General features: G+C 50.1%; 1 protein-coding gene across 2 annotated transcripts in view; it reads right to left on the bottom strand.

Moving 5' to 3' along the window:
- Window positions 1-14,656, bottom strand: part of PKD1L2 (polycystin 1 like 2) — a 108,166-nt gene extending 93,510 nt beyond the window's left edge. For both annotated transcript variants that reach the window (XM_025370608.1, XM_025370609.1), the window contains exons 1-4: window positions 14,356-14,656; window positions 10,254-10,415; window positions 9,066-9,251; window positions 813-923 (exon numbers count right to left, since the gene is read on the bottom strand). In XM_025370608.1, coding sequence (XP_025226393.1) covers window positions 813-923; window positions 9,066-9,251; window positions 10,254-10,415; window positions 14,356-14,656 — 760 coding nt within the window. The remainder of the gene's footprint in view (window positions 1-812; window positions 924-9,065; window positions 9,252-10,253; window positions 10,416-14,355) is intronic.
- Between the last annotated feature and the right edge of the window lie 224 nt (window positions 14,657-14,880).

Genomic DNA, 14,880 nt, shown 5'->3' on the forward strand with positions numbered 1-14,880 from the left:
TGGCCGGATCTCAGCTCACTGCAAGCTCCGCCTCCCGGGTTCACGCCATTCTCCTGCCTCAGCCTCCCGAGTAGCTGGGACTACAGGCGCCCGCCACCACGCCCGGCTAGTTTTTTGTATTTTTTAGTAGAGACGGGGTTTCACCGTGTTAGCCAGGATGGTCTCGATCTCCTGACCTCGTGATCCGCCCGTCTTGGCCTCCCAAAGTGCTGGGATTACAGGCTTGAGCCACCGCGCCCGGCCTATTTTTATTTCTTGAGACAGGGTTTCACTCTGTCACCCAGGCTGGAGGGCAGTAGCGTGATCTCTGCTCACTGCAACCTCTGCCTTGTAGGTTCAAGCATTTCTCCCACCTCAGCCTCCCAAGTAGCTGAGACTACAGATGTATGCCACTACGGCTGGCTAATTTTTGTATTTTTTTGGTAGAGACAGGGTTTCACCATGTCGGCCACTGGTTTCGAACTGCTGACTTCAAGTGATCCACCCCACTCAGCCTCCCAAAGTGCTAGGATTACAGGCGTGAGCCACCACACCCAGCCTAATTTTTATATTTTTTGTGGAGACGGGGTTTCTCCGTATTGCCCAGGCTGGTCTCCAACTCCTGGGCTCAGACTATCCTCCTGCCTCCCAAGGTGCTGGGATTACAGGTGTAAGCCACCTTGCCCAGCCAAGGGGAGCAATTTTGAATGAGGGAGTCTCTTAGAACACAGAGATGAGCCCACGTGGGTGGCTGCTGTCTCTGTTTTCAGGGGAAGCTGGACATGCCGTGAAATAGAGGGAAATTTCTATGCTTAAGCAAGTTGGGGACTCACCTTCCCAGCACTGGTACTGCACCCATAGGTAGCTGCCCTGAGTCGGACACAGGTTTCCAAAGTAGGTCTCATCTGCTGCCACCTGGCATGCCTGTAGCCCCTGGCACTGGCCTGGGAAGCACCCACATCCCAGCGGAAGCAGGAATGGAGTGCAAGACAAAAGAGGATACACTCAGCAGAGCTGCACAGAGATGCATGGCCTCTCATCCACTCATTCGTTTACCCACCATCCGCCCAACAAATAGCTTTTGATACCTCCTGAAGACCAGCACTGGGCTAGGTACTCAGGGGACAGAGAAGTAGGATTTCTGTCCTCAAGTAGTTCAGAGTCTAGCATCCTGGTCTCAAACTTCAGCTTGCGCCAGATCCCCCTGTGGGTCCTGTGAAGACACCTCATTCCAGACCTCACCCTCAGCGATTCTGATTCAGTAGGTACGGAGTACAGCTGGAGAATATGCATTTCGAACCAGCTCCTATGGGATGCTGATCCTGACACTGCTAGCCCAGGGACCCCATGTGGAGAACCACTGGTCCAGTAGCATCTAGTCAGATGGCCCCAAATAGAAATCCACACCCAGAGAACCAGCAGAGGGGGCAAAGTTAGGAATCCTGTGCCCATCAGGGTGCCATGTGCCCACAGAAGAAGGAGCAGGGACAGCCCATTCCAGAAACTTCAGGGTCGTCCAGCACCTCTCCCTCCTGCCCAGCGAGATGTGTTAGATGCCTGCGGGGAAGCCTGGGAGAAAGAAACAGGTCCAGAACACCCACCTGTGCTTTTCCCAGTTACCCGCTAGGTCCCACTTCTTCCGGGCAGTTGGCCCTGGGCCCACAGAGCCACCCTCTCACCCTGCCCTGCTTGTGTCACAGGGACCTACACTCTCCAAACTCCCTTGGCCACTGGCTCCCAGGGAGGCTTGGCCGATGGCCAGTACTGGGGAAAGATTGGAGGGTGGCGTATTCATTTCCAATCACTGTTGTAACAACTTACCACTGACTTAACGACTTAAAACAACATAGATTTGGCTGGGAGTGGTGGCTCACACCTATAATCCTAGCACTTTGGGAGGCCGAGGTGGGTGGCTCACCTGAGGTCAGGAGTTTGAGACCAGCCTGGCCAAAGTGGCAAAACCCCGTATCTACTAAAAATACAAAAATTAACTGGGTGTGGTGGCACATGCCTGTAATCCCAGCCACTCAGGAGGCTGAGGCAGGAGAAGAGCTTGAGCCTGGGAGGTGAAGGTTGCAGTGAGCAGAGATCACGCCATTGTACCCCATCCTGGGCTTCAGAATGAGACTCTGTCTCAAAACAAAACAAAACAAAAAACATAGATTTTTGGCCAGGTGTGGTGGCTCATGCCTGTAATCCCAGAACTTTGGGAGGTTGAGTCAGGTGGATCACTTGAGGTCAGAAGTTCGAGGCCAGCCTAACCAAAATGAGGAAACTCCATCTCTACCAAAAATAACAAAAATTAGCCGGGAGTGGTGATGGGCGCCTGTAGTCCCAGCTACTTAGGAGGCTGAGGCAGGAGAATCACTTGAACCAGGGAGGTGGAGGTTGCAGTAAGCTGAGATTGCACCACTGCACTACAGCCTGGGCACCAGAGCGAGACTTTGTCTCAAAAATAAAATAAATAAAAATAAATAAAACAGCACAGATTTTTTACATCTCACAATTCTGTGTGGAGGTCAGAAGCCTGGGTGGGCTCAGCTGGCCTCTGCTTATATCACAGGGCTGACACCAAGGTGTCAGGGCTGTGTTTCTGTGTTTCTCTCTCTTTCTTCTCTTTCTCTTTCTTCCTTTCTTCCTTCCTTCCTTCCTTCCTTCCTTCCTTCCTTCCTCCCTTCCTTCCTTCCTTCCTTCCTTCCTTCCTTCCTTCCTTCCTTCCTTCCTTCCTTTCCTTCCTTCCTTCCTTCCTTCCTTCCTTTTTTTTTTTTTTTGATGGAGTTTCACTCTTGTTGCCCAGGCTGGAGTGTAGTGGTGCGATCTCGGCTCACTGCAATCTCTGCCTGCCAGGTTCAAGTAATTCTTCTGCCTCAGCCTACTGAGTAGCTGGCATTGCAGGGATGTGCCACCACATCTGGCTAATTTTGTATTTTTAGTAGAGATGGGGTTTCTGCGTGTTGGTCAGCCTGGTCTCGAACTCCTGACCTCAGGTGATCCACCTGCCTCGGCCTCCCAAAGTGCTGAGATTACAGGTGTGAGCCACTGCTCCTGGCCTTTTTTTTTTTTTTTTTTTTTTTGAGAGAGAGTCTCACCATGTCACCCAGGCTGGAGTACAGTCGTGAAATCTTGGCTCACTGCAACCTCTCCCTCTTGGATTCAAGTGATTCTCCTTCCTCAGCCTCTCAAGTAGCTGGGACTACAGGTGCGCACCACCACACCCAGCTAATTTTTGTATTTTTTAGTAGAGACGAAGTTTCGCCATGTTAGCCAGGCTGGTTTGGAACTTCTGACCTCAGGTGATCCACCCACCTCAGTCTCCCAAAGTGCTGGGATTACAGGTGTGAGCCACCATGCCCAGCTGGCTGTGTTTCTTTCTGGAGCCTCTAGGGAAGGATCTGCTGCCAATCTCATTCTTGTTGGCAGAATTCAGCCCTTAATTCCTAGAGGCCTCTCTTCTGTCCTTCCATGTGACCACTGCATCTCAGAGCCAGCAACAGGGCATCAAACCTGTCAAACACTTGGAATCTCTCTGACTTCTCCTTTTCCCATATCTATCTTCTGCTTCTAGCCAGAGAAAATTCTCTGCTTTTAAGGGCTCATGTGTTTAAACTGTGCACAGTTGCATATTCCAGCATAATCTTTCTATCCTAAAACCAACTGATTAGCAACCATAATTATATGTGCAAAGTATCTTTTGTCACAGACGTTAACATAGCCGCAGGCATGGTGTCTCATCATACCCACAGCTCCGTGGATTAGGATGAGAAATCATGAGGGCCATAATTCTGCCTATGCCAGACAGAAAGAGGTTGGAAGCCAGTGCACTTCTCATCCTGCCTCTCACAGCAGCTCCCCTGTAGCTCCAGCTCCCTCTGGACGGGCCCTCTGCACATGGTCCTATCTCCTACCGGCAAGCTCTGCCATGGCTCTAGTATCTACTGGATGATCCTGACTTGCGATTTTGGTAAAAACATCCCTTCCAGTTATCCTGCCAGCCTTTAGGGGTGGCAGCAGCTTTCCATGGCTGCTAATTTCAGGTCTGCAGCAGTATCCTTTGTTTGGCTCCTCAGCACGTTCATGACTTGGGAAACCAATTCCCTGCATTAAATTCCTTCTATTGAAAGACCTAGTTGGATGCACCCCTCAATTTGAGTTACTCCCATTATGTGTATCCACAGCACTAAACTATAATCTCCAAAAGAGTAGGAGGGTTTATTTTCTTCTTGTTTTATTTGTTTGCTTGTTTTTTGTTTTTTGAGAAAGGGTCTCACTGTGTTGCCCAGGCTGGAGTGCAGTGGCATGATCTTGGCTCACTGCAACCTCTGCCTCTGGGTTCAAGCAATTCTCCTGCCTCAGCCTCCCAAGTAGCAGGGATTACAGGCACATGCCACCATACCTGGCTAATTTTTGTATTTTTGGTAGAGACAGAGTTTCACCATGTTGGCCAGGCTGGTCTCAAACACCTGATATCACGTGATCTGCCCCCCTCGGCCTCCCAAAACGCCGGGATTACAGGCGTGAGCCACCGTGCCCAGCCTCTTTGTTTTTTTAAGCATCCCTTCTCCCCTGCCCCTGGCAGTTCCCCCAATGGAAGCTCCAATTAACAGGCAGCTGTCAGCATTTAACTAGATTCAGACCCCATACCCCAGGATTCTGATTCAGTCGGTATGGGGTGCAGCTGGACAGTGTGCGGGTCTAACAAGCTCCCAGGGGATGCTGAGCCCGCTACTGCTGGCCCAGAGCCAGCTGGAACAGAGCATGCAGGAATGTCCACTCCACTTGCAGAGTGTGTACAAGGTGCTACACTGTTCCCCCAGGTTCTCCTGACCCTCACAGGAGCCCCATGAAACAGATTCTGCAACTTGCCTGGATCACCCAGGCAGCAGGGGCTGAGCTGGGATTTGAACCCCAACTTGCCACCCTCTTGCCATGTACCCTGCTGCCCACATCCCAGGGGGTTCTGCCTCATCCTTGGACTTGATCTAAGCAGTCTGCAGCAGGGCTCACCTTCCAGCTCACAAAATATTCAATATCCCCTTGGAATGGGTAAACTGCCTTAAGACGCAGAGGCCACGTCCCTGCTGAGGTTTTTTTCTAACACTGTTGTTATCCAGCGAGACCATCCTGGGCTCTCTCTCCACCATCATCGTTCATACTGCAGTCCACACCTGAGCCTGCCACCTCATGTCCTCACCACCTTGTCCCCCAGCCTTTCTCCTGGCTGGATTCTGCACTTTCTTCACAGCCAGGCTCCTGACGCTGCCCCCGTAAAGCTTTCCTGAGCCCCACCTCCACCCCGTGATCCAGGGAACCCCTGTGATCAAACGGGAACACAAGCCACCACCACATCTCTGTTTTCAGATTAAATAGACTCAAAGAGAGGTCTAATTCCAGAACCTGAGGACAGAGTTTTTTCTATGACTCTTCGTAGCCACATAAAATCCACTTAAAAAAAAAAAACAGTAAACTAAATCTGATCTAATTCCAGGATTTAACACACCTTGCAGACAAACTTTAAAACCCCTTCAGGTTCCCAGATACCTTGTGGCTCAGAATGTGGCCCAAAGACACTTGGGATCCTAAGTGGCATCACTTGGGAGCGAGTTTGAAATTAACTGGGAGGTTTCTAAAATTTTTTGGCTCACTGCTACATCTCCAGCACATAGAACAGTACCTGGCACATAGTAGGTACAAAGTAAGTTTGGCATGACTAAATAGATAGTGTTTTCTCTTCTGGGTTGCAGCATTTATCACAGCATTAGTTAATTGCCTGTGTATTACTGTCTCCCCACTGCGCTGCAAGCTCTTTGAAAAACAGAGTTTGGGTCATGTACAGTGGCTCATGCCTGTATTTCCAGCACTTTGGGAAGCCAAGGTGGGCGGATCACTGGAGGCCAGCAGTTAGAGCCAAGCCTGGGCAACATGGTGAAACCCTGTCTCTACAAAAAATACAAAAATTAGCTGGGTGTGGTGGTGCTCACCTATAATTCCAGCTACTTGGGAGGCTGAGGCAGGAGAATCGCTCGAGCCCGGGAGACAGAGGTTGCAGTGAGCCAAGACTGTGCCACTGCACTCCAGCCTGGGGAACAGAGCAAGACTCTGTCTCAAAAAAGAAAAAACAAGTATTTATTGGCTAACTGAATGAATGAGGGACCAGGGTGCTTAGATACAGACCCCGTGGAATCCTCCCTGTGCTCCTCCTCCAACTCCTACAACAGGGTACAGCGCTCCCCTCTAACGTGCTCTCTGAGCTGTGGGTGCCACATTTCAGGAACCTGCAGCTGAGCCTTTGAGGAAACAGCCCACCAAGCCCCAGCAGTGCCTTGGTGAGGGAGGTACATCCATCCTCCTGTCTGGGGCCCTTTATCCCTGCAGCGGCCACAGCCTCAGGAACGCTGGAGTAAGAAGAGTCAGTGAAAAACAGCCAGCCGATTTTTAGCATTTCCCTTCCCCATGCCTGCTGCAAAAGGCATGAGGACAGAGGAGCCATTCTCATTTCCCCTAGGCAGGAGGAAGTTCTGGGAGTACTGGCGTCCCTCCCTGAATCTTCAGAGTGTCTTTGGGCAGAAGCAGAGGTTCAGAGGAGACTGCCAAGAGGCACAACTGGGAAGGCTGACTCCCAGGACCCAGGGCTCGCAGCCTGGCCACAGGGGGCTGTGTCCTCACTTAGCCAAGAAGCAGCAGACCACCTGCCTTCCTGGACCCTCCAGCGGGGAGAGTGCTGACTGCAGCAGAAAGAAGAGGGTTCCCAGATATCCTGGACCAGGGAGGCCTCTGAGGAGTTTTCACCTCCCGGCAGGGTGCAAGAAACCCCCATCATCCCGGAAATTGAATCCTGGTCACTGGGTGAGCAGCTCAGAAGGAGATTTAATCCGATTTCGAAAAACAAAGCCCTAGAGTAACTCTCCCATGTGAACGAGAGACAAAGCCCTAGAGTAACTCTCCCATGTGAACGAGAGACACCATCCATCAGGAGCTCGGCTTCAGCGTCATTCACAGTCACAAAGATTAAGAACCAGCCTTTCTCAACAGGAGAAGAGACAAATGACAGCACAATTACACAATCGATGAAACAAATAAAGCAGCACGACATGTATCAAGATGGATAATACATCTCAAAAACATGAGCAAACACAAGCACCAAAACGAAAAGAAAAACGCATTCTGTAGAATGACACACAATATGATATCATTTACATAAACGTTAAGACCCTGCAAATATGGTACCGTTTATATAAACATTAAAACCCTGCAAAGCGGCCAGGCACAGCGGCTCACACTTGTAATCCCAGGGAGGCTGAGGTGGGCGGATCACCTGAGATCAGGAGTTTGAGACCAGCCTGGCAAACATGGTGAAATGCCGTCTCTACTAAAAATATAAAAAATTAACTGGGTGTGGTGGCGCACGCCTGTAGTCCCAGCTACTTGGGAGGCTGAGGCACAAGAATCGCTTGAACCCAGGGGGCAGAGGTGGCAGCGAGAAGAAATTGTGCCACTGAATACCAGCCTGGGTGACAAAGCGAGATTCTGTCTCTAAATAAATAAATAAATAAATAAATAAATTAGTTTTTTTAAAAGCCCTGCAAAAGCAACACTCTGTAGTGTTTAGGAATACGTGCATAGAAGGTGGAAATAAAGTAGGCGTAGTGGCTTACGCCCGTAATCCCAGCATTTTGGGAGGCCAGGGCAGGCAGATTGCCTAAGCTCAGGAGTTCGAGATCAGCCTGGTCAACACGGTGAAACCCCATCTCTATTAAGAATACAAAAATTAGCCGGGAGTGGTGGCACACGCCTGTAATCCCAGCTACTCGGGAGGCTGAGGCAGGAGAATCGCTTGAACCCAGGAAGCAGAGATTGCAGTGAGCTAAGATTGGGCCACAGCACTCTAGCCTGGGCAAGAGAGAGAGACTCTGTCTCAAAAAAAGAAAGAAAATAGAGAAGCACGAAGCATGCATGTGATTAAGAAACACTGAATTCGTAACAGGAACAGGACTGTGGAGGGATCCACAGAAGTCTCCTAGTGTTGTATTTATTTTTCCTTTTCTTTTTTCTTTTCTTTTCTTTTTTTTTTTTTTTTTTTTTGAGACGGGGTCTCGCTCTGTCACCCACGCTGGAGTGCAGTGGCCGGATCTCAGCTCACTGCAAGCTCCGCCTCCCGGGTTCACGCCATTCTCCTGCCTCAGCCTCCCGAGTAGCTGGGACTACAGGCGCCCGCCACCTCGCCCGGCTAGTTTTTTGTATTTTTTTTTTAGTAGAGACGGGGTTTCACCGGGTTCGCCAGGATGGTCTCGATCTCCTGACCTGGTGATCCACCCGTCTCGGCCTCCCAAAGTGCTGGGATTACAGGCTTGAGCCACCGCGCCCGGCCTTTCTTTTCTTTTTTTTTGAGACAGAGTCTGGCTCCATCACCCAGGCTGGAGTGTGATGGCCTGATCTCGGCTCACTGAAACTTCCGCCTCCAGGGCTCAAGTAATTCTCCTGCCTCAGCCTCCCAAATACCTGGGATTACAGGCGTGTGCCACCAGCCTGGCTAATTTTTGTATATTCAGTAGAGATGGGGGTTTCACCATGTTGGCCAGGCTGGTCTTGAACTCCCGACCTCAGGTGATCCACCTGCCTCGGCCTCCCAAAGTGCTGAGATTACAGGTGTGAGCCACCATGCCCAACTGTATTCATTTTTCTAATGAGGGATTCTTAAGCAAATGCGGCATGGTGTTCAGATCTGATAAAGGTGGGTAGCAGATTTGTGGGAGTTCATTACAGTATTTTCTATTCTTGTCTATACGTTTGGAGTATTGCAAAAATTTAAAAATTAAGTTAAAAACAGTGGTGTTTCCTGCACCCAGCAGGGATTGAGGCACACCGTGCCCACCAGATCCATGACAGGGTTTGAAGTCGGGGTGGGTGGGCCACAGCCCTCTGCTTCCCTGCTCCGTGCCATGGGCAGGGACTGGCCAGTTTTCCCACATGCTGGAGGCCCACGGTCAGAGATGAAGATTATCAGAGGCTTCTGGAACCCTTTGCTGAGCACAGAATACCAGCAACTGCCCTCTGCTGGCAACCAGAGCTGCAGAGCCCTTGGGCCCTACCTGCCACCTCATCCTTGACATTGGCCCAGCTGCATCCCTGCTCCAGATCTGAGGGATGCCCGGCATCCTGGGTGCAGAAATAGGGGTTCTGGCGTCCATAGACGGCATCCTGGACCTGGATGACCTGCCCCGAGCCGCAGTGCATGGTGGCATTGAGTCCCTTGCAGGCCAGGCTCTGGCCAAGTCCTGTGGCAAAGGGAAGGCAAGACATTAGGGGGGCTCACGGTTACAGACAGGCAAGTGCTGGGTCACGGGAAGTGGACAGTCCCGAGGGTTAGGCTGAGATGCAAGAACTCAGGAGCTGTTTGGCAGGGGTAAGAAACAGAATATGGTCGTTGGCAGCATTGTGCTGAGCCAGGTTCCCTGGGATCAGATCCAGCCCAGCCACACACTGCTGTGTGACCTTCAGCAAGTTAGTTAGCTTCTCTGTGCCCCCACTGTAATACTAAACCTCATGCAAGCCAGGCTCCGTGGCTCACCACTGTAATCTTGGCACTTTAGGAGGCCAAGACAGGCAGATCACTTGAGGTCTAAAATAATACAAAAATTATCCAGGGGCGGTGACTCGCAATGTCATCCCAGCTACTCGGGAGGTTGAAGCAGGAGAATCACTTGAACCCAGGAGGCGGAGGTTGCAGTGAGCCAAGATCACACCACTGCACTCCAGCCTGGGTGACAGAGCAAGACTCCATCTCAAAAAAAAAAAAAAAAAGAGAGCGGGAAAGACAGAAACAGAGACGTGACAGGTAGGCAGGCAGGAAGGCAGGCAGGTGGATGGGGAGACGGCAGGGATGGGCGACGGAGCATCACGTGGCCAGAGAGAGATGCATAGAGACAGGGAGAGAAAGCTGCAGACAGAGGTGAGCTCAGAAAAAACACATACAGCTCAGCACTTCAGAAGGGAGACAGAGACAGACACCGGCAGGCCCTGAAGAGCCAGAGGGAGACGGAGAGAACACAGAGGCAGGAAGAAAGTCAGAGACCAAGGGAGAGAAACAGAAAGAGTTGGAGAAAAAGAGAAGGGGAAGAAAGACCCAGAGAAAACCGAGACAGAGGAGGGGGCAAGAGAAAGAGAGAGTCAGAGAGATGGAGGCAGAAACAGGAGGGATAGGGGAGCCTTGAGAGAGGCCCGCAGGCGGGCAGGGAGACAGGGTAGGAGGTGGGGACTCTGGGGCGGGGGCCACTCACGGAACTCGCACACGAAGGCGAAGGTCTGGGCGCAGTCTGAGGCCACCCACTCGGAGGAAGGGCCTCTCCCGATGTGGCCGCAGGTGTCAGGGGCAGCGGTGGCCTGCCCCCCGCGCCAGTTGCTGTAGGTCACATTGGAGGTGTCCAACCAAATCCCCGGTCCTGGAAGGACAACACAACCACCAGGCCTCAGCAACTGTCTTCAAATTCCATTTATACAAATGCAGGGCTCACCCCTGCTCTGCCGCTGGTGTGCAGCAGGTCAGCAGTTAATGTTGATGGACTGGAGATCTCTCTCCAGGAGCAGTAAAAGTCTCTTCCTCACTGTCATCTTCAAACACTCAATAGAAGAACTGGAACACCAAATTGGAGAGCTTGCAGAAGGTGTTTTGATTAAATAAATGAGGCTGCCAGCTCTGTCTAACCATAATTGATAATTTATTTATTTTGAGATGGGGTCTTGCTCTGTCACCCAGGTTGGAGCACAGTGGTGCATTTCAGCTCACTGCAACCTCCGCCTCCCAGGCTCAAGTGATCCTCCCAACTTAGCCTCCTGAGTAGCTGAGACCACAGGTGCAAGCCACTATGACTGGCTGATTTTTTTGTATTTCTGGTAGAGACAGGGATTTTGCCATGTTTCCCAGGCTGGCCTCCAGCTCCTAAGCTCAAACTCCATCCGCCTCGGCCTCCCAAAGTTCTGGGATTACAGGCATGAGCCACCGCACCTGGCCCTGACCACAGTCTAAGGGAGAGCCAGGGGCCAGGCCCGGTAGCTCACGCCTGTGATCCCAACATGCCAGAGGTGGGAGGATCACTTGCACCCAGGAGTTTAAGACCAGCCTGGGCAACCTAGAGAGACCTTGTCTCTACAAAAAAAAAAAAAAAAAAATTTTAGTCACGCATGGTGCCTGTGGTCCTAGCTACTCGGGAGGCTGAGTTGGGAGGATTGCTTGAGCTGAGGTTGGGGCTACAGTGAGCCATGACCATGCCCCTATACTACAGCCTGGGAGACAGAGCAAGACCCTGTCTCAAAATAATAATAATAATACAGTTCAGAAGTGGGCCATGGGATGTTTTAACATATCATCTTCTTCATAATCCAAGTATACCTGGGCAGTGCTGAATTAAAACATAAGCAGTTATTGTTACTTTGGGCCTCTTCAGATCCTTGAAAATACTGATGTAACTCTTGAAGAGGAGTGTGTGTGTGTGTGTGTGTGTGTGTGTGTGTGTGTAAAACAGAACCATGCTGAGGACACCAGAGAGCTAGAAAACACTAAATATAAAAATTTACTGTGGTTGGGCGTGGAGGCTCATACCTGGAATCCCAGCACTTTGGGAGGCCAAGGTGGATGGATCACTTGAAGCCAGGAGTTCAAGACCAGCCTGGTCAACATGGTAAAACCCTGTCTCTATTAAAAGTACAAAAATTAGCCGTAATTCCAGCTACTAGGGAGTCTGAGGCAGGGGAATCGCTTGAACCTGGGAGGCAGAGGTTGCAGTGAGCCAAGATGGTGCCACTGCACTCCAGCCTGGGAAACAGAGTGAGACTCTGTCTCAAAAAACAAAACTTTATTATGGGTACTAAAAAATATAATTATTAATTTATTGAAAGAAATTCATGCAAATGAAATGGTTTTAAAAAATCCAAATGGTACAAAGGGTATAAAATGAAAGTATCTTCCCACTCTAACCTATGGGCTTCTCCATCATTGTTATGTTTCTCATAAATGGTTCCAGGCTGAACTGAATTGTATCCACACATCAGCATTTACAAGTGCCTGAAATCTATTTACACAAATGCCATCTGATTGCACACAGTGTCTGACCCTTGTTTCTTAAACGACATTAAATATCGGAGGTTGTTACCTATCAGCCTAGTTAGAACTACATTTTCTGCAATAACCACACAGTATCCCTGGAGAGGTTTTAATAGGCACAGCTCCTCTAGCTGGATGTGAATGGATGTTGAATACACAGAACTCGGCAACTGTTGCATCTACACCTCAAGAAACCATTCAGGAGACACTGCCTGCAGGGGCGTCTTAAGAATTCAAATCTCGGCCGGGCGCGGTGGCTCAAGCCTGTAATCCCAGCACTTTGGGAGGCCGAGACGGGCGGATCACGAGGTCAGGAGATCGAGACCATCCTGGTTGACACGGTGAAACCCCGTCTCTACTAAAAAATACAAAAAAAATAGCCGGGCGAGGTGGCGGGCGCCTGTAGTCCCAGCTACTCAGGAGGCTGAGGCAGGAGAATGGCATGAACCCGGGAGGCGGAGCCTGCAGTGAGCCAAGATCACGCCACTGCACCCCAGCCTGGGCGGCAGAGCGAGACTGTCTCAAAAAAAAAAAAAAAAAAAAAAAAAAACAAGAATTCAAATCCCCTTGGCTGTGGGTTTTCTTAAATGAGCTTCCCAGTGGCTCATTTATTAAAACACTTCCATCCACTCTGGCGTTGTTCTGTGGCTGTTCAGCACGTACCATGTCACATTTCTCAAACCCAGTAGCTTATACAGGGGCAAAGAGAACCTCTGGGTACCAAGGTGCCCAGTAGGAAAGTCAGGCTTAGCATTGCTCTGACTGGTAGAGACCCCACTTGCACCACCAGCTGTGTCATACTGAGCACATCTTTTCTCTCCAGACTTCATTTTCCTCCTCCGTGAAAGGAGAGCAGCTATGCTTACCTTGTGGGGTCCATGTGAGCATGTGAGGCTTGAATGCAAATATTTTCTCATCCATTCTCTCTCTCTTTCTTTCTTTCTTTTTTTTTTTTTGAGACAGCGTCTCGCTGTGTTTTCCAGGCTGGAATGCAATGGCACAATCTTGGCTCACTGGAACCTCTGTCTCCTGGGTTCAAGGGATTCTCCTGCCTCAGCCTCCTGAGTAGCTGGGATCACAAGTGTGTGCTACCACGCCCAGCTAATTTTTGTATGTTTAGTAGAGATGAGGTTTCACCATGTTGGCCAGTCTGGTCTCGAACTCCTGACCTCAAGTGATCCACCTGCCTCGGCCTCCCAAAGTGCTGGGATTACAGGTGTGAGCCACCGCGCCCAGCCTCCTTTTCCATTCTCAATTGTGTCTAGGTACTGGGAAAACAAAAATGTCCAGAGTATGGTTCTTTCTTTGAAGGGCTGATGGTATAGGCGGGAGACAGACAACTAAGCCATTTAAGCCACACCAAAAGCACTGCCTTGGAATTGTGAACAGGGCTCTGCAGGTTCATAGAGAATGACTCACCTGACTGCACTGGGTGGGGGAAGGAGCCTTCAGAGAATAAAGGAGGACAAAGACTTTCAGGACCATTAAAATTAGACTGTTAATGGAACTATGCTAAGCACTTGGTCTGCTTTAGTCTCACAGAAAGTGAGGAAAGACAGGTGGGACACTAAAAAATAGCTTAGTCATTATTTTCTGAGACTCAGTTTTCTCATCTGTAAAATGGGGACATAAGGCCAGGCGCAGTGGCTCCCACCTGTAATCCCAGCACTTTGGGAGGCTGAGGCAGGTGGATCACAAGCTCAGGAGATCGAGACCATCCTGGCTAACATGGTGAAACCCTTTCTCTATTAAAAATACACAAAATTAGCCAAGCACAGTGGCATGCGCCTGTAATCCCAGATACTTGGGAGGCTGAAGCAGAAGAATCACTTGAATCTGGGAGGCGGAGGTTGCAGTGAGCCGAGATTGCGCCACTGCACTCCAGCCTGGGAGACAGAGAGAGACTCTGTCAAAAAAAAAAAAAAAAAAGAGACATAATAATTTTTCTCATTGTGATTGTAAGAATTCAACATGATAGTGACCATGAAGCACTCAGGATAGTGCCTGGCACTATTCTAGCAAGAACCAAAGCAGTCAGAGTATTATTATTAGGAACAGGCAAAGAAGTGAGCATTTGTAGAGCGTCAGTGATGTACCAGATTCTGTGCTAGGCGGCATTAGACATGAATTATTTTATTTAATCCACAACACAACCAAAGGGAAGGGTATCCATACCATAAGAATTGGACATATTAATTTGTTCCATGTTGCTTTAGGTGAGAAGTGATGGCAAGAATTGCAAGCACAAGTTTCTCATAAAACACAGCGATCACGGCACCTACCTTCCATGGTTCCATTCCGTGCCAAGTTCCACATGAGTCCAATCCACCATTCCCTGTCCTGGGAGATGTGCTTCTGCAGAAACCGCTGGGTGTCTTCATCCTGAATGAAGACCAAATGGCCTCCTTGCCCCTCGCACCAGCTCTGGGCATCATGGAAGGTGCGTCCAATTGGCACAAATTCATAGCAAGCATCTCTGAAGGCCACCTGGCTCTTAGAGCAAAAGCTGCCCTCCTCTGGCTTAGCAGTCGTGGCCCTAAGCCTCAGAGCAAGCACCAGGAGTACCAAGCCCACTGCACTCATGCTTGAACCACTGCTGGGGCCTCTGGATGGAGCTCACTCCTGGGACTTTCATATGCGCGTGCCCTCACATCCACCCATCATCCATCTTCCCTTCTGTCTGTGCATCAAATAACGGCAGCTACCTTTTGTTGAAGAAACAGAAGGCTCAGCTTGACAGTGTCTACAGTTTTGCGTCACCCAGCTCTTTGTTCAATGCCTGCTCCAATGCCTATTAATTTGTCAAA

Source organism: Theropithecus gelada, chromosome 20 (assembly GCF_003255815.1).
Source record: "Theropithecus gelada isolate Dixy chromosome 20, Tgel_1.0, whole genome shotgun sequence".
In the NCBI taxonomy this organism is placed as follows: domain Eukaryota; kingdom Metazoa; phylum Chordata; class Mammalia; order Primates; family Cercopithecidae; genus Theropithecus; species Theropithecus gelada.